The sequence below is a fragment of the Piliocolobus tephrosceles genome, chromosome 7, assembly GCF_002776525.5.
Source record: "Piliocolobus tephrosceles isolate RC106 chromosome 7, ASM277652v3, whole genome shotgun sequence".
In the NCBI taxonomy this organism is placed as follows: Eukaryota; Metazoa; Chordata; class Mammalia; order Primates; family Cercopithecidae; genus Piliocolobus; species Piliocolobus tephrosceles.
This window is the reverse complement of record NC_045440.1, coordinates 1,469,984-1,489,555: the sequence shown is the minus strand read 5'-3', so window position 1 is coordinate 1,489,555 and position 19,572 is coordinate 1,469,984. Positions and strand designations below refer to the sequence as shown.

Here is a 19,572-nt window from a genome sequence, read left to right as displayed (position 1 = left end):
GTTTGAGACCAGCCTAGCCAACACGGTGAAACCCTGTCACTACTAAAAATACAAAAATTAGCCTGGTGTTGTGGTGCATACCTGTAATCTCAGCTACTCTGGAGGCTGAGGCAGGAGAATTGCTTGAACCCAGGAGGCGGAGGCTGCAGTGAGCTGAGATCTTGCCACTGCACTCCAGCCTGGGTGACAGAGCGAGACTCTGTTTCAAAAAGAAAGAAAAGAAAAGGAACAGAGTGATGACATTCGCCGACAAGGAGCTTCCGTGGTGACCGGGGCGGCGATGGCTTAGAAGCCTTGTCTCAGGGCCATCTCAACAGCTCAGTGTGGCGGGGACTATTCATTTCCTCCTTTCCAGATGTAGGCAGTTAAGTGAACGGCAGCTCCTGGTGCAGCAAGGCTGGAACCCCTCGGTGCACCCCAGAGCCTGCCCTCTGCCTCCCCGATGCTGCCTCCAGGACAGGGCCTGGGCCGGATGCGCCTGAGCCACCCTCCTGGGAAAGGGAGTCAGGAGGAAACCTCCTCCTCGTCCCTGAGCTTCACAAAATATCTTAGTAAAAACACATTTTTTTCCAAGTCATTAACAATAAGGCTTTTGGTAGGTGTCTGTGATATGCAAGTCAGCAGGCCGGCAGCAGCAGGGGCCGTGGGCAGCCCTGACCTCCAAGGCAGTGGTGTGGGCCTATGGGCACACTCTGAGCCCAGGAAGGTGCTGGGTGCTCCACAGGGCAAAGGCCCTTTAGTCCAGGCTGGTGTGAGCCTGGGGGTCCTGTACCCAGGACGGGCATGGAGTACTCCACAGAGCAAAGGCCCTGCAGGCCCAGGCATCTAATGTTGGAGCGGGGGCTTCCTGGACATGGGGAGCTGCCAGGCTGGGGAAAGAGGAAGACGGGTGAAGAGGGCGGGGACAGAGGGCTGGGATCGGGACGGGCGGGAGGAGAGAGAGGGGGGGGGGGGGGGGGAAGGGAAGTAGGGAAATGGAGTAAGCAGAACCCAGGCTGAAGGCCTGGCCCTGGCTGGGGTGGTGAGAGGCCCTTGGGCAGTTGCAGGCAGAGGCAGCCTGGTGAGGTTTCTCTTTTCCAGAGGCAAGTGGTGGCAAGTGGTGAGGACAGAGTGGAGGGCAAGTCTAGATGTGGGGACACCCTGAGGAGGCAGGTGGAGGGGTTGGGAAGGCAGGAACTGCTGGGCTTGGGGCAGCTTTGGTAGATTCAGAGCTGGGAGCTGAGGGTGAGGTGGATAAGCCTGGGATGGCTGGGGGCCAGGTCTAGCCATGGGGACAAGAGCAGGATGAGGACGAGGACGGAAGGTGCCTTCTGCTCTGCGTGTGTGGCTCCCAGGCAATGTGGTGAAGGGCACTCAGAGAGATCCTGGGCCTGAGCCATGGGCTTGGGAGTCCTCTGCCCAAAACCAGGAGCAGGAACAGCAGAGCACGGATGGGCTCACCCGGGGGACTGAAGGCAGAGGTGGGCGGTGGATGGAGATTGGGGAGATGCCGACGTTCCCCCTTTGAGGTGTCAGAGCTGGGCTGGAGAGAACCGGGAGATGGTCACTGAGCTGGGCTCAGTGTCTTAGGAGTGCTGGCCACCACCATCAAGGGAGATGATGACTGAGAACATCCCAGCCTTTGGAAAATACGATCATAGCCAGCGGTGATTCGGGGCCCAGCGGGTGGTGGGGGCGGTGAGTGGAGAGGGGAGGAGAGAAAGAGGTGATGGAGGAGGCGGCAGGGCCAGGGGGAGCATGCTTCTCAGCCACAGAGCTGCAGGGCCTCACCCACAATCTGAGTGCCTGGGGCCATGATCACCCCAACTAGGTCTCAAAATGTGGGACCCAGGAGGGCACATGTGGGCTCTGTCAGCCTCTCAGGGTGAGGATTGAACCGATGGGAGGGTGGAGACCTGATCCCTGGAGGAGCACCATGAGGCTGCCGCCCACCCCCTGGATCTGGAGGCTCAGTTCAGACCCCAGGCCAGTGACCCCCGGAGGCCAGGCCCCGCTGGCTCCAGCAGAAGTCACGGAACAAGCCAGAGCCACTCTGCCCGGGGTACTTGGTTAGTGAGAGGGAGCGAGCCTTGGTGCCTTTGCAGCCCAGGTGTGTGTCTGTGCAGGCTGAGTCCCGTCTCCATAGACAGGGGCCTGGGCTGCCAGCTGTGCCCGTGGACATGGGGGCAGGAGGGTCAGGGGAGGGAGATGGCTCCGTATCCACCCTAATTGCCTCTCCGGAGAGGGAGGCAGAGCGGGAGGTTGACTCTGGCTGACCCCCACTGTCCCTTGGGGAGACTCCATAATGAGAGCAAGGAAGCAGCCGCCGTCTGCATGTGCGTGTGTGTGCGCGTGTGTGCGCGTGTGTGTGTGCGTGTGTGTGCGTGTGTGTCCGTGTGTGTGTGTGTTGGGCCGGGACTGGTGAGAGGTGCTCAGCCTCTCCGAGGACCACACACCCGGGTGGAAGGGTGGCCCGGCTGTAGAAGGTAGGCAGGTGGGGGTTTGTGCCGGCTTTCCTCTGGGTGCTGGGTGAAATGCACATTCTTAGGCCTCAGACACGTTGGGTCAGAATTTCCTAAGTGGAACTGTTCATCTTAAAGCTCCATAGGTGGTTTTCACGTTCATTTCAGTGAAGGGAAAAACCCACGGGCCTGTGACATCTTTGGAACCCTCAGGAACCTCCCCGTGCCAGGTATGCACTTACGTTGAAGGCTTTCTAAGATTAAGGATGGGTCCCCTTCTCCCCTGGCCAGGCTAGACGGGTCCTTCTGGAGACAGCCTGCCCTCGCGCGGAGACCCCGACGCAGGCAGTTTGAATGGAGAGGAATGGGGGCATGTGGGTGAGGGGACAACTGGTCTGAATGACAAGGGAGTGGCTTTGCTGCCTGCCTGTGTTTCTCTGCAGGGCCTCTCCTAGTTCTGGGATGGGGGATATTGAGTGAGAGATGGGAAAAGGCCTGGAATCTAGTCTGGGCTCAGCCACTCATACAGCTGTGAGATTTTGGACTGAATCAGCCATCAGCCACCTCCACTGAACATCAAACCCCTCCAAGAGCACTGTGCTGGAGCCCTGCCCCAGACTGATAAAGTTAGCATCTCCAGGTGTGGGGCTGGACACGGGTCTTTGGTTCTCAACCCCTAAATGGTGATCCTTTTCTCTGATCCCCACCAACTGGACAATAGACAGGAGAGAAGGGCTTGGTTCCTTCCCCTTCCCCTTCAAGGAGAAACTCCCCTGGCCAAAAGCTTTTGCATTATGCTGATACTACGGTTGCTTTGTCAGCATTTGAGTGACACATGACATGGGTTTTGATTCGGGGCAGGCTGAGGCTATAGGAATGCCAACATTTTAAGAGATGCTAAAAGATTGCCATAGAGGAAGGCATAAAAATCCTCTCAGCCATTGGCCCTGAAATTCTTTATCTCCAAGTCAGGAGGAAACACAGTGTTGTCCATTTACAGTAAATTTTTTAAATATAAAGTGCAGACATACTGGGCAGGGGTGGTTTAAAGCGGGTCTGTTTGTAAACTGAAAGGAGAACCCCATGGGCAGATAACTTTTCATTTTAATGCAGATAACTTTTCAGTTTAATGATCGGCTTTATAAACCCAGGTTATCTCTGGCTGCTGATATCTGTACAGAAGTAGAACATTGCTAGAGGCAGAACGTAATCAGCTGAACCAAAAGTCCCATTTAATTTACCCCCCTAAATTGTCACTACGTTGCAGTAAAGTCATTCAACAAGGTGTTGGCTACCTTTAGCTAAGGTGTTTATTTACAGGATCTAAATCAAAACAAAGAAAAAATATGATATAATGGAAGACGTGGACTTTGGCGTCTGAAATATCTGAGTTTAAATCCTGGCTTTGTTCCTAACTAGCTGTGTGAGTTTGGGCAAGCCCGTGTCTCTTCTAAGCCTCGGTTTCTCCATTTGTGAAATGGAACACCTACTTGCCTATTTCACAGACGTGTTGAGAAGTTTAAATCTCATAAATGATCATTTATATCAAGAGTCTAGTACGGTACCTGACACATTGTAGGTATTGAATACTTAGCAGTTATAATTAAAATATGGATCTATCCCCAACATGTGTGTAATAAAGTTTCATATTATCTATTTTGCAACACTACAATGAGGAAAACATCATTTAGCCCATTTTGCAGATGCTGAAACTGAGTTGGGATCACTGGGACTTGAGCCCAGGTCCTTCAGCTCCAGGTCCCATGCTCTTTTCATTGCATACTCTTACCTAGAGATGGACAGTGCCATTTTAATGAGGTGTCAGGTCAGTAGGTGGCAGGGCTGGCTGTCACTGACATTCGGAGGTGGGGGGCAGCAGGGCGTGAAACAAAGGGGTTGGAATGTCTCTCAGAGAATGAATGGGGACTTCAAATCACAGAAGTGGTGCCTGGTGGATGTTTCATGCCAGCCAGTAGTGACAAGTGCTGCACGCCCCTGCATGTCACCATTTCCAGAACAAGCTCACAGTGCAATCTGTTCCACTGGGGGCTTCTAGCGAAGATGCCAGTTCTGGTTGACATGTGACTTGTGAGTGTAATTCTTCACCAGCCCTTCATCCAATATGAAGAAACACTACCCCCCAAAATATCACAGTTTACATATATATAAAATTATGCTTTTATTGTCAACACCTTAAGGAATCACCTTTGCAGAACATTTTTAAAACATGTCTTTTTTTTTTTTTTTTTTTTTTTGAGACAGAGTCACGCTCTGTCACCCAGGCTGGAGTGCAGTGGCACAGTCTGGGCTCACTGCAACCTCCGCCTCCTGGGTTCAAGTGATTCTCCTGCCTCAGCCTCCCGAGTAGCTGGGATTACAGGCACGCACCACCACACCCTGCTAATTTTTGTATTTTTAGTAGAGATGGGGTTTCACCATGTTGGCCAGGCTGGTCTCGAACTCCTGCCTGCAGGTGATCTGCCCGCCTTGGCCTCCCAAAGTGCTAGGATTACAGGCGTGAGCCACCACGCCTGGCACATGTCAGAATGTTTAAATAACATCTCCATTTGTAGATAGAAGACTGCAGACACGTAGAGACAGCAGATACCCAACCTTTGCTTTGTGTGGATACATTTAGATAACTAGTGGGCAGTACCTGCCATTGTAGCACAGACTCCATTTTAATATATTTGAATGGCACAAAATGCTCTGGTATATGCAGGAAAGCCAGTGAGAACCAGTCAAAGACATTGTACCCCATCCAGGAGCTCTCTTACCTGCATGGGGCTCAGTCTAAGCCCTGCTTTTGAAGGATGTGCAGAGAGGCCATTTTTAAAATCTTACAAATGAGAAATAGAATTTTAAAAAATTATAAAGGACACAGGCAAATCAATTCATTAAAAGAAAAAAAAGCTAGGATCTCAGTAGAAAAATGGGTCAAAAGCATGCACACACCATGTACATTCAGTTTTTTAAAACCCTAGAAAAAATTTTAATTTCATTAGTTATCAAATTTATATCTAAGACAGTACCGCATTACAATAAGGTACTATTTTTTTGCCAATAAAATTTCCAAATGATTTTTCAATTTTGATGACAATACCAAACACTGATCACACTGTTATCATGAGTACAGATCTTTAGAAAAAACAATTTGGCTGCAGAATAGCAAAAGCCTTAAAAATGTCGATATCCTTTGGCCCAGTAATTCCATGCCTGGGAGTCTATTCTAAGGAATTAATCAAAAGTTCAAGAAAAAAAAAAAAAAAAGTGTTAAGAACAAAATAAGGGAAACCATGTAAAAGGTTAAAAATAGGAAAATGAAAAAGTATTCAATATACTCATTAACGGCACATTATTCGGGGGTTAAAATATAGGTTTATGATGATTTCGAGATAAATAGAGGAAATTCTTACATTTTTAAGTTTTTAAAACGTGTGTAAATATATATATATATATATAAAGAATCATCTCAACTGTAAAATGGTTAGAAGAGGAGGAGAAGGAAATACATCCAATTGCTAACAGAAGTCTCTGAGTGATGGGATTATTTCTTACTACCTGCTTTTTTGCATTTTCCATTTTTTCATTACAAAAAGTATGAATTGAGGAAAAGCAACTTGGACTTTGGGGCTGAGAACAAACTTTATCCAATGACTCTGAAGTTATCTGCTTTGCCCAAGTATTTCTGCAGAGTCACCAAATACATTCAAGACTAGAAAAACAGTACCTCAAAGTCAAATGAGGTGAGTGCCAACAGAGGCCAAGGAGAAAAGTAACAGGAGATCAATAGGGAAAAGACGGAGAGAAACACTTGCTAGCAGAAAACAAACCCACAGAAAGCAAAACTGGAGCCTTTCCAATCAGTTCCATCTTTCGGGCTCTGAAGACAAATGAATGGGAACAGGACCTGGCCTCCGATAACCAGGCAGATCCGCAGACCCCCTTTCTTCACACTTGCGTGTGGGACGGGCCACAGAGCTCTCTGAAGCTTCTGGACTTAGAATCCTGGGACAGCATGGCATAGGCTGTGTCCTTGGCAAGTCCTTGGTCTTTGTCCATGTGCTGTGGGCGTCTCCAGTAGACTGAGCGTTGCTCAGTTTTGTAGGAAAAATATCAATAAAAATAGAGCTCCCAAGCTCATGATCATTTTGCAGCTTGATCTTGTCTAGAAATCTAAGTCATCTTGGCCAAAGCCGTCTGCCCTGCCCACTGCCTTGGTGGGGGCGGGATTTCCGAGTGTCTGGTCCTCTTGAGGGTCACAGCCTTCACTGGCCCCCTGCTCTGGAGTCCTTGTGTCTGAAGGGGCCTCTTCTTGCTCAGAAGTGGAACTTTCTGGATACATCCTGGTGGCCTTTCTCTCTGCATGAGGGGCCCCCATGGACTTGGCGTCAGGGCTCCTTGTGTCTCCACATACATGGCCGTCTTCTGAGTCTTTCTGCCAGCTGTTGCCCTGAGAGGATGCTCTGGAGGAGGAAGGGCCTGTTTGGAAGGTTGGCTTTTGGTGGGGAGTATCTCCACCTGGGGAAGGGGGTGAAGTGGGCCTGTCCTCGGGGACTGGGCTGCTGCTTTCAGAAGCCCCCCCAGACTGGCCATCTCCTAGACTCACCTGAGGGCTCCCCTTTTTCTCACCTTGAGTTTCTCCTTCCGACTCTGGCTGGGCCTCCCCTTCAGCCTCCAGGGCCTCTACACCTTCTGACTCTGGTTGGCCCTCCCCTTCTGCCTCTGGGGTCTCTACACCTTCTGACTCTGGCTGGACCTCCCCTTCTGCCTCTGGGGCCTCTACACCTTCTGACTCTGGCTGGGCCTCCCCTTCTGCCTCCTGGGCCTCTACACCTTCTGACTCTGGCTGGGCCTCCCCTTCAGCCTCCTGGGCTTCCTCTTCTGCCTCCTGGGCCTCTACACCTGACTCTGGCTGGGTCTCCCCTTCTACCTCCTGCATCTCCCCTTCAATCTCTGGGGCCTCTACAACTTCTGACTCTGGCTGGGCCTCCCCTTCAGCCTCCTGGGCTTCCCCTTCAGCCTCCTGGGCCTCCCCTTCAACCTCTGGGGCCTCTATACCTTCTGACTCTGGCTGGGCCTCCCCTTCTGCCTCCTGCATCTCCCCTTCAATCTCTGGGGCCTGTACAACTTCTGATTCTGGCTGGTCCTCCCCTTCTGCCTCCTGGGCCTCCTCTCCTGCCTCTTGGGCCTCTGCACCTTCTGACTCTGGGGGGGCCTCCCCTTCTGCCTCCTGGGCCTCCCCTTCAGTCTCTGGGACCTCTACATTTTCTGTCTCTGGCTGGGCCTCCTTTTCTGCCTCCTGGGCCTCTACACCTTCTGACTCTGGCTGGGCCTCCCCTTCTGCCTCTGGGGCCTCTACACCTTCTGACTCTGGCTGGGCCTCCCCTTCTGCTTCCTGCATTTCCCCTTCAACCTCCGGGGCCTCTACACCTTCTGACTCTGGCTGGGCCTCCCCTTCAGCCTCCGGGGCCTCCTCTTCTGCCTCTTGGGCCTCTGCACCTTCTGCCTCTGGCTGGGCCTCCCCTTCAGCCTCCAGGGCCTCTATGGTTTCCGCCCCATCACTCTGTCCTGGATCTTGGTCACCTCCTGACACAGCTTCACCCTGCAAGTGGTCCTCATGCCCAGAGCCCTGGCCCCCAGTTTCTCCCCCTTCACTTATGCCCTCTCCCTCCTGCTCAGCTTCCCCCAGCTCGCTGCCCACACTGGTTTCGCCGTTGTGGATTTTCCCTTCCCTCTCCTGAGCCTTTGCATCTCCCTCTGCCTCCCCCAGTTTGGGATCTTTGTCTCTGTCGAGTCTCTGGCTTCCCTCGCCATCCTCACCCTGGTCCCCTCCAGGCCCACAGCCCAGCCCCGGCCCTGGCCCTCCCCCTGCTCCCTGGACAGTCCTGGTGCTGGTGGGGTCTGTGCAGGTCTCGCCAGGGGCCACCTCCGCTGCCTCCCCATCGGTGTGTTCTTCTCTCTTCCTCTGCAGAATCTGCTGCAGGTCAAAGGCCTCTTTGATGGGACCTCTGGTTGCCCCCATTGTGGCCTTGGGGGACGCAGGGCTCACTTTCTTCCTCACGCAAGCCTCGCAGGGACAGAACTCCTCGCCCTCCCCGTCCTCGCCCAGCTGGCTCCCCAGGGCTGCGCTGCGGGCTGGCTGATCCTCCAGCGTGAAGGAGAAGGGTCCCAGGCCCAGGGTCCGCTCAGAGAAGGCCGAGAGGTTGCGCAGGCCCCGGAGACGGTGTCTGCGCTGCTGGGTCTGCAGGAGCAGCTCCCCAGTGAGGGCCTCCATCCGCCCCGCCCGGCCCTGGAGCTTCTGGAGCTCTCTCTCCGTGCTGTCCTGGAGGCGTCGGGCCACATCCTGCTGCAGCTCGGCCGCCATCTGGTCCAGCAGGTCACTGTCCTGCAGGCCCCAGCGCGCTCGGAGCTCAGCCACCGCGCCGGAAAGGTGGGCCAGGAAGGCCTTCTCCGTCTTCTTCAGCAACACGGACACCCAGATGGGGTCGCAGGCCGGAGCCGCTGTGCAGGCCACCGGAGAGCTCCTCTCTGCAGCCCCCGGGCGGGGTTGGGCCTGCGTGTGCTCCGGGCCCATCATGGCGGCTCCGGGCGGCTTTTCCAAGCCAGGCTCAAGCCGGGAGCCACTTTGACTCTCGCTGGCGCTTGGGTCCGTCTCGCTGAGATGACTAGCGGGCTCTGGGGGTTCCTCTGTGCCCTCTGGGGGGCGCGGCTCTGCAGAGGCTCTTCCCGCTTCCTCCTCCTGGATTGGGTCATCTTCCCGGGAGCCTTCCCCATCCGGAGAGCCGGCCTCTGACAATTCCTGCCGGCCGACGCCTCCTTCTTCTGGAAGCCCTTCCTCTTTGAGACCCTCTTCAAGAGCCTCTTCTTCCAGTCCTCCTTCTGGTCCTTCTTTAACTTCCTCGAACTGCGCCCCCTCTTCTTGCAGCCCCTCTCCTCCTGTTTCTTCTTTAATTTCCTCTAACTGCACCTCTTCTTCTTGCAGCCCTTCTCCTTCTGTTCCGTTAGTTTCCTCTAACTGCACTCCCTCTTCTTGCAGCCCTTCTTCTGTTTTAGTTTCCTCTAACTGCACCCCCTCTTCTTGCAGCTCTTTTCCTCCTGTTTCTTCTTTAATTTCCTCTAACTGCACCTCTTCTTCTTGCTGTCCTTCTCCTTCTGTTCCTTTAGTTTCCTCTGACTGGGCCTCCCCTTCTTGATGCCCTTCCCCTTCTGTTTCTTTAGTTCCCTCTAACTGCACCCCCTCTTCTTGTGGTCCTTCTCCTTCTGTTTCTTCTTTAATTTCCTCTAACTGCGCCTCTTCTTCTTGCTGTCCTTCTTCTGTTCCTTTAGTTTCCTCTAACGGCGCCCCCTCTTCTTGATGCCCTTCTCCTTCTGTTCCTTTAGTCCCCTCTAACTGCACCCCCTCTTCTTGCAGGCCTTCTCCTCCTGTTTCTTCTTTAATTTCCTCTAACTGCGCCTCTTCTTGCTGTCCTTCTCCTTCTGTTCCGTTAGTTTCCTGTAACTGCACTCCCTCTTCTTGCAGCCCTTCTTCTGTTTTAGTTTCCTCTAACTGCACCCCCTCTTCTTGCAGCTCTTCTCCTCCTGTTTCTTCTTTAATTTCCTCTAACTGCACCTCTTCTTCTTGCTGTCCTTCTCCTTCTGTTCCATTAGTTTCCTCTAACTGCACCCCCTCTTCTTGCAGCCCTTCTTCTGTTTTAGTTTCCTCTAACTGCAGCCCCTTTTCTTGCAGCCCTTCTTCTGTTTTAGTTTCCTCTAACTGCAGCCCCTCTTCTTGCAGCCCTCCTCCTTCTGTTTCTTCTTTACTTTCCTCTAATTGCACCTCTTCTTCTTGCAATGTGTTTTCAGCTAACTGCTCCAGGTTCGAGCTCGCCCTCTGCTCCTCACTGTCTCTTTCTGCTTCATCCTCATTGGTGGCACAAACACAGGCTTGGGAGTTCAGGAAGGCTGGGGAACAACACTGCTGTTGGTTTTCCAGATCCCCTGGGTTCTCAGAAGTTCTGGAAATAGGCCTCTGGTTGGAAGTTTTCAGGGGCAGCTCTGTCCCCTCAGAGACCGGGGTGCCGTCCGTGGCACAGGGTACGCTGCTCTCCCCTGAACCTCCAGAGCCACTGCTGATGTCCACACCAGAGGAGGACGTGGGTGTGAAGTTCTCCGTCACGGCATGGGACCCAGGGTCCGGCAGAGCCTGGCTCCATGTGAGCTCCCAGAGGCCTGAGTCTAACTGGTCTTCCCCAAGGTCGCATCCTGGCCACAGGTCCTTCGAGATGCTGAGCAGCTCCTGGTACCGAGGGGAGTCTTTGAACCTCACTTTGCTGGCAGGAGACCCAAGGTCTTCATCAAAGAACTGAAGACTGGCCAGACAAGTAATGAGGGCCCCGGCTGAGCGGCTGAGTCTCCTGGCCATGGGCCTAGACACTTCGGGCATGCTGCTGGGCCGGCCCTGCTTGGAGCCCATCAGCGCCCTCATGATCTGCGTGGAGGCAGACACCCGACCAGGAAGTGCCTGCAGGCTCACCCCGCAGCTTGCTGGGTCCTCTCTGTCCGCTCCGGCCTCTGCGGGGGCCTCGGAAACTCCCTCTGGAGCTGCCCCTTGGGGAACACCCTCTCCTGATTGGGGACCAGCATCACTACTCCCCGGGAGGGCTCCCTCTGGCTCCGGGTCCTGGCCAGGGTCCCCTTCCAGGGGCTGTTGTCTGGCCAGAGCTGGCTCCCCCAGGCCTTCCAGAGAATGGTCATCCCCAGGGTCCACCTCGGGGCCTCTCAGGCCACCCCCTGCTGCACCTGTGGTCTCGTCCGCCATCTCATATGTCATGAGTACGGGCTCTTCTGGAATGTTGTCCAGCCATTCGCGGACCACAGCCTCTGGAGACGAACGGGGCAGAGAGCTGGGTGACACACCGCTGGCCTCCTCCTGCCCCTGCGGGCCTCCCCAACTCCTCGAGGTCTCCTCCTGGGACAGCCCCTCAGACCCCACATCCTGGCTGGCACTGCTTCTCCTGGATGCCCCTGAACCGGGCCCCAGGGACGGTGTGGGGCCTGCCTGGTATGTCCCCTCCTTCTGCTGGCTCCCACCTGGCCCCCGGGCAGCACTTCGGTGGTTGCTGCCGGTGCTCCCACAGCTGGAAGAGCGCCTCTGGGGGCAGGGCCGCCCCCTGGGTGGGGTGGGACAGTACCTGCCACACAGCCAGCGGGCCTCAGGGGAGGGTCCCCGCTGGGCCTCTTCAGCCGGCTGCGTCCCAGCCTGTGAGTGGCAGCAGCTTTGGTGGAGGCCCGCCGCCCCTTGCTCAGGCCATCCAACCTGCAGAACCAAGGGCGAGGAGGGCTGGGGGATGTCCCTGGCCTGTTCCCCCAGGCTGGCAGCCCCAGATTTTGAGCAGGAGTCGGATGTGTGGGGTGGTGTGGGGTCCAGCGAGCATGTCCTGGACCCCGCATCCCCTGCCCACCCGACAGAGGGAGCGTTGTAGGGGGAGACCCCAGAAGCACAATCTGAGTGTCCTGCGCGGGTGACAGTGGCACTGCTAATTCCCAGAAGGTCCTGGGAAGGAAGAGATCCCAAGGAGGGAGGTCTCAGGTTCCCGGAGGCCTGTGTCCTGGTGCTCAATGAGCTTCCAGAAGATTGTGGCACTGAGCCATCCTGGCAGGCCCTTCGCCGCTCAGGAGGCCTCGGCACTTGCTTGGTTACAGAGGAGTCCAGCGGGTTGTGGGTGTCCTTGCAGTAGCGACACTGCCTGGGATGGCCTCTCGGGGCCACTCGGCCAAGGCCAGGGCTGCTGGGTGAGGACGTTGCACTGGCCTGGCTTCTGTGCCTTCTCCGCTCCTGCTGGGATGAAGCAGAGGTGGAAGGGGTAGAAGAGACTCCTTCCGAGTCCCAGGAGCCAGAAAGGCCAGGAACCAGAGGCTCCCTCGTCACAGACGCCCCCCTGGCCTGCTCGGTGCTCCGTCCTTGCATCTCTGCCTGCAGGTCCTCACTCCTTAAAGATGAAAGACTCGGAGCTGGAGAACCAGGGTTGCCTCCCTTGGTGGCCTCCTGCTGAGAGGTCTCAGCCCTTGCCTTGCCTGGGCAGCCCCGGGGCCGCCCGCCCCATTCGCTGGATCCCTCGTGAGACCCAGTGCTGGCCAACGAGTCCGAAGACGCCCCCTCCTCACTCCGGGCCCTGGGTGTCAGGCGGCCGCCTTGCTCTGGGCTGCCCAGCCCGGCTCCACCTGTGCACAGGCTGGGGTCCTCACCCAGGCTCCCTCCAGCTTCCCGCTCAGCCCTTCTCTGGGCAGAGAGGCTGCCGCTGTCCACCCCATCTTCCAGGGTCCTGGGGCAGCAGGGGGAGTCTGGCTCCGAGCCCTCAGGGTGGCCGGTGCTGGAGGCTGGGCTGGCACTGTCCTGGCTGCATCTCTCCCTCCCGGCAGCCCTGTGGCCCCACAGGCCACTGCAGCGGACGTGCTGGGCCAGCCCCCACCTCCTCCGAGTCGCCACTCTCTCTCCTTGGGAGGCATGCAGGGGATTCGTCCAGATTTCATACTTGGGCCCTGGCTGCCCGCCTCGGCCAAAGGCTTCCCCGCATCCCACCCTGCAGGGCCGGGGTCCCCATACCCCAGGGTCCGAGAAGCCCCAAGGGTAGCCCTCCCACACACAGCAGAGGGGGTCCGCCTCCCCCAGAGTGGGTTCTTCCCCGCTGGCTGCTGTGAGGGCGCTGGCCCTGCCCATCCTCCGGGACCACAGGAGTGTGTCCTCGCCCACCAGGTGGAAGCGGACTCTCATCTCCACGGACAGGCTGCCGTCCTCATTCATGCGGACCTTCTTCTTCATGTCATCGCCGGCCACCAGCGGGCCCGGCTGCGCTGGCGTGTCCTGAGGCTGCCTGTCAGGAGCAGGGCCCACCGGGGGGTTGCTAGGAACAGGCCTCTCTGGCAGCTGTGGCCTGCTGCCTGGCCGGGACCGCAAATGGATCACACTCGGCTTGGTCTTTGGCCCCCAGCTCCCTGGCACGCAGTGAAGAGGAAAAGAAAAGAGGAAAAGATTGTGAGCCATGGGGGCAGCTCAGGGTAAAGGAATAAAATAGCCATGAGCCTCTCACGACCTGAACACCACCATTGCCTCCAAAATGCACGGTAACAGCTGGGCACGGTGGCTCAGGCCTGTAATCCAAGCACTTTGGGAGGCCGAGGCGGGAGGACTGCTTGAGCTCAGGGTTTCAAGACCAGCCTGGGCAACTTAGTGAGACACTATCTCTACCAAAAAAAAAAAAAATTAGCTAAGCACAGTAGTATGCTCTTACAGTCCCAGCTTCCTGGCTACTCGGAAGGCTGAGGCAGGAGAATCCCCTGAGTCCCAGAGTTCGAGGCTGCAATGAGCTCTGTGCCACTGCACTCCAGCCTGGATGACAGAGCAAGACCATCAAAAAAAGAAAAGAAAAAAAAGCATGATAAGGGCAGAGCTATTCTAGAATGACAGTCCCCAGAGCTACCAGTCTGTGAACTGGCATCGTCTAGCAAGGAGAACTTGAGTCTGAATTCAATCTCAACTCTGCCACTTACTAGCTGCATAGTTTTTGGCAGAGCCTGTTTTCTGAACCATAAAATAAGCATAATAATATTGATCGGTTCAGTTCATATTGATACATGGCTATGCATATAAAACCTCCTCTATAGTTGCTAGCACGGAGTAGGCTCTCGAGAGATGGCAGACTTGGCAGGCAGAGTGGCAGTGCCGAGAGCTTGCTCTTGGCCCTCCTCATGCCCACACCCAGCACAGCAGGTGAAATCAATAAACCACTGCATATGACCCAGATTGTAAACTGTTATGTGCTCTGTGATTATTGGTGGTGACTTTTCACCCTCATCAAGCTCCTGGGTTGATATTGACTTCAGGGAAGGACCTGAGCTCACAATATCAGGTCCTGCTAGTCAAGCCTGCACTCCAGCCATGAAAAGAGAAGAAGAAAGGGCTGCTGGGGATGCAAAGGAGTGACTCTAAGAAAAAATGAGCCAGGCGCGGTGGCTCACGCCTGTAATTCCAGCATTTTGGGAGGCCAAGGCAGGCGGATCACCTGAGGTCAGGAGTTCAAGACCAGCCTGGGCAACATGGGGAAAACCTGTCTCTACTAACAACACAAAAAATTAGCAGGGCGTAGTGGTGGCTGACGGTAATCCCAGCTACTCGGGAGACTGAGGCATGAAAATCACTTGAACCCCGGAGGTGGAAGTTGCCGTCAACCTAGATCACATCACTGCACTCCAGCCTGGGTGACAGAGCAAGACTCCGTCTCAGCAAAAAAAAAAAAAGGAAGAAAGAAAGAAAAAGGAAAAAAAAGAAAGAATGAATGAATGAAGCCCCTAAGTGCTTTCAAATTCCATCTCCTGAGCCAACATGTAGCAAGAGGGTAGGGCTAGCAGACAGAGGCTGAGCCGATGACCAGCAAAAGAACAGACCCCAGGTGCACATCTGGGCAGAAGATGACTTTACCCAGTCCTGGCCCTCCACAGGGACCAAATGCCACTGGGGACTCCTCCAGGGAGGGGCCCAGAGTAAACTGTCCTTGTGCCTCCAGTGCCTGGCCTACTGTGATCACCGAGCCTGTCCTTGTTGGTGCTTCTGAGCTTTTCACAAAGGATAGTACTTTGCTTACTCACCAAATGCTTTCATTGTCAGACTGCATTTGTTAACTGCGCTTTTAAAAATAAGTGTGTGGTTTTAGAAAACAACATAGTCCAGACTGTGGCTTTTGGCTGGGTATATGGTTGGTTGGAATGGATGGATGGATAGATGATCCATGGTCATGGTTAGTTTTAGTCCTTTTGACCTCCGTGCCGGCCACCACTGTTGTCTGAGACCATCGTGACCCTAAAAGGATGCAGCGCCACACACAGGGCCCTTTGCTGACATGATGTCATGGCCACTGTAGTTGTTTCTTTTTTGAGACAGGGTCTCTGTTGCCCAGGTTGGAGAGCAGTGGCACGATCATGACTCACTGAAGTCCCAAACTCCTGGGCTCAAATCATCCTGCCGCCTCAGCCTCCTGAGTAGCTGGGACCACAGGCATGTGCCATCATGCCTGGCTAATTTGTTCATTTACTTATTTATGTTTGTGGTAGAGGCAGGGTCTCGCTCTGTTATCTAGGCTTGTCTTGAACTCCTGGGCTCAAGTGATCCTCCTGTCCCGGCCTCCCAAATTGCTGGGAATACAGGTGTGAGCCTCTGCACCTGTGGTTCTTAATAAAATTTATTTTAGATTCTAGAAACTTCAAGTTCAAGATAGCTTAACCCTGTTCCATGTATTTATTTATTTATTTTGAGACACGATCTTGCTCTGTCACCCAGGCTGCAGTGAAGTGGTGTGATCACAGCTCACTGCAGCCTCAACCTCCTGGGCTCGAGTGATCCTCCCACTTCAGCCTCCCAAGTAGCTGGAGCTATAGGCATGTGCCATTATGCCTGGCTTATTTTTTTGTATTTTTTTTTTTTTAGAGACAGTGTCTCATTATGTTGCCCAGGCTGGTGTCCAACTCCTGAACTCAAGCAATCCTCTCGCTTTGGCCTCCCCAAACTGCTGGAATTACAGACATGAGCCACCGTGCCCAACCTCTGTTCCTTTTATATACCAAACACTGCCCTCTCCTATCTTGGTCAAATGTTCAACCCAAGTAAGGTTGACAGTACTGAGAAGGAGGAAGAGGTAAGAGAGATCCCAAAATTACTGGGATACCCAAGATTTAGGGCCAAAAGAAAGCTTCCTGAATTACCTGGAAGGGTATCCACTCAACCCTACTGAACCACCATCCAGTGCAAATCAGATGGGGGAAACCCAAAAACCAACTCACTGTTTTTGTTTCTTGAAGTCAGCCCAGATAAAGTTTCAGCTTCACTTCTCCTGGCATTTTCCATGGCTGGGGGTCTGAAGGCCTCATGCCCGGCACACACCAGCACAGAAGGGCTGTGCAGCAGGGCCTGCAGCGAGTCCACCTGAGGGAGGAGCGGGCGGGGTCAGGAGGCCTGGGCTGCAGAAACCCCTCTACCCTGAGGCCTGGGGGAGGAAGGATCCAGTCTCACCAGCGCTGTCCTGATTTCTGCACATCTCACTCCAGACTCCTGGTCCAAGGAGGGGTCTTATCCACTCCCCATAACACCTCCATCACTAGCTGGAGGCTGAGGTCCCACCACCATGATCTCCCACTCTACCTACACCCCTCCTTCCACCAGGTGTGAGGCCTGTGATCAAAGGGCACTCTGGATGCCCCTGCTGCAAAAGACTTCTGTAGGCTGCATATCTGCCCACACGTCCACCCTCCAGAATATGTATTCTCTGGAGCAACTGGAGCAGCACACGCCCTCCAGCTCCCACAGCGGGCCTGATTGACTCTCTCACCCTTTTCCCAAATGGAGGAGCCTCTGTGCTGCCTGACCTGTGTTTTCTGGTACAATCTGAGTCTGTTGCCTCTGTCTCTGCCTCTGCCCAAGTGGAGGCGACAGGGGCTAGGCACCACTCTTCCTACAGGGACCCCTTCCCTTCCAGACTCCTGCAATGGTCTCTGGGCTCCTGACCCTCCCCAGACCCATCAGAATGTCCCTACCCACTCCTGGGCTCAGGGCAGGCTCAGGGCAGGATTCCATTCCAGGAAACAGGTCCCTGGACCCAGAGACGCCTGCAGATCTGAGGGTTTGCACTACCGATGGGATTACATCGTAATTAGCAATGCTGGGGGATGTATTCCATCTTTAAAGCACAGAGCATGTTCTTTTTCATTCTCCAAAATTATAAGGATATGCTCATTAACAAAAAAATGAAAAAAAGAGGGAATATTACATTCTCTTCCCCAAAAAATGTCATAGAAGTTTGTTGTGCACCAGATCTTTCAGCCTAGGTAATTAGAAGTTTGTTTTAAATGACGAGGTCCATTTCTTCTTTGATGTAGATTCCTAGTCCATCAAAAATTTCAAACATGACCCAAGTCTATCAATTCATGGATGTTAGCCATGCTTCTAGGGAATCAGACTCTCCAGGGAAGAAGAAAAAATTGAAGACTAAATGATGCTCCCATTTCTAGGGAGAGGTAGAAGTCTAAAATCTACAGGAAAAGGAGCATTTTCAAGAATGACTATCCAGGAGGGAACCTGAAAGTTGACAATCATGTCGCAGTCCTTCCTGGGGAGAAATAAGGTCATTATATTTACAGAAACTCTCACAGCTCTGCAATAAGTCTAGGTGAAAATATCCTAAGTCTTTTTCTCCAGTTCACTCATGTTATAGCAGCTCTCTCCCCATCACCGCACCCACTAAACTACAGCTAACTGAAGGTAGGGACCTTGTCTCATTTGTCTGTTTATGTGGCACATGCTAGTCCACGGTAATGCACACCAACTCAAAAGCATCCTTGCATTACATTGTAATTAGCAATGCTTGGGGATGTATTTCCATCTTTAAAGCACAGAGCTTGTTCTTTTTCATTTTCCAAGCATTAATGTTGGCTCTATCATTGGCCAGCCATGCAACTAGGAGCAAATTACTTGATCTCTGTGCCTCCCTTTTCTTATCTGTCCCAAGGGGATAATCATATCAGCTACCAGATGCAGTGGCTCACGCCTGTAATCTCAGCACTTTGGGAGGCCGAGATGGGTGGATCCCTTGAGCCCAGGAGTTTGAGATTAGCCTGGGCATCATGGTGAAACCCCATCTTTACTAAAAAGACCAAAAAAAAAAAAAATTAGCCGGGCGTGATGGTGGGTGCCTGTAATCCCAGCTACTCGGGAGGCTGAGGCAGAGAAGTGCTTCAGCCCAGGAGGCAGAGGATGCAGTGAGCCGAGATCACACCGCTGCACCCCAGCCTGGGCGACAGAGTGAAACTCCATCTCAAAAACAAAAAAACAAATGAACAAAAAAAACCCAATAAAATTAGCCAGGCTTAGTGGCATGTGCCTGTAGTCCCAGCTGCTTGGGAGGCTGAGATGGGAGGCTCACTTGAGCCCAGGAGGTTGAGGCTGCAATGAGCTGAGATTGTGCCACTGCCCTCCAACCTGGGCCACAGAACCAGACCCTGAATCAAATGTTAATAATAGTAATTAATAAATTAATAATAGTAATATCAGCTACCTCATGAGTTTGTGTGGTGCACGCTATGCCCCAGACCAGCTGCTTCTATCCCACTCTCTTTCTGGTGTGCTTTCCAGTACTGCAGAGGTTTCTTTCTTTGTTTTGGTTTTGGTGGTTTTTTTTTTTTTTTTTTTGTATGCTTGTTTGTTTTTTGAGATGGAGTCTCGCTATGTCACCCAGGCTGTAGTGCAGTGGTGCAACCTCCACCTCTCGGGTTCAACCTCCACCTCCTGGGTTCAAGGGATTCTCCTGCCTCAGTCTTCCCAGTAGCTGGGACTGCAGGCACACACCACCATGCCCGGCTAATTTTGAATTTTTAGTAGAGATGGGGTTTCCCCATGTTGGCCAGGCTGGTCTGGAACTCCTGACTTCAAGTGATCCACCTGCCTCAGCCTCCCAAAGTGCTGGGATTACAGGTGTGAGCCACCACACCTAGCCCAGTACTGCAGAGTTTAGAAAGCTGCCAGCCCATTTCCTGAACTTGCTCGAAGCTTAGGATCTAAATGAGAAATAAGTCCCACGAACTGATGCACCTGCACAGGGCATGAACACGGCAGTGAAGCAGAGGCCATCTTTCTTTCGTTCCTGACTCTTGCCACAAGCAAAAGGAAGTCAAAGATGCAGAGAGGTGTGTGCCGCTGAGATATCAAAAGACGCCCTCGTTGTTCTAGTACCCAACATCTTCCCATTTGGGATCCCAGCGATGGTGGGGTAATTCAGAGCTCAGTCATTCCAGAGGCAACCCCCCAAACCCACTTTCCTCATTTCCTAGACATCCGGGACAGGTCGGTCTGTAACATTCTGGGAATCTTTTCCAGGAACCCAGCCTGTGCTCCTCCAGCCTTTCACTGGATCTCTGAGCATCAAACCCTCTGAGTGTAATTCCTTCCTGCTTAAGATGCCGAGAGAGGGCTGGGCACAGTGGCTCACACCTGTAATCCCAACACTTTGGGCTGCCAAGGTGGGCAGATCACCTGAGGTCAAGAGTTCAAGACCAGCGTGGCCAACATGGTGAAACCTCATCTCTACTAAAAATACAAAAAAAAAAAAAA

At 53.6% G+C, this 19,572-nt stretch overlaps 1 protein-coding gene across 1 annotated transcript in view; it reads right to left on the bottom strand.

Moving 5' to 3' along the window:
- Positions 1-6,609: 6,609 nt before the first annotated feature.
- The window catches only part of RP1L1 (RP1 like 1), a 17,909-nt gene continuing 4,946 nt past the window's right edge, over positions 6,610-19,572 (bottom strand). The window contains exons 2-4 of the mRNA XM_023225315.1: positions 16,254-16,395; positions 10,261-13,415; positions 6,610-9,570 (exon numbers count right to left, since the gene is read on the bottom strand). Of these exons, the coding sequence (XP_023081083.1) occupies positions 6,610-9,570; positions 10,261-13,415; positions 16,254-16,395 (6,258 nt within the window). The remainder of the gene's footprint in view (positions 9,571-10,260; positions 13,416-16,253; positions 16,396-19,572) is intronic.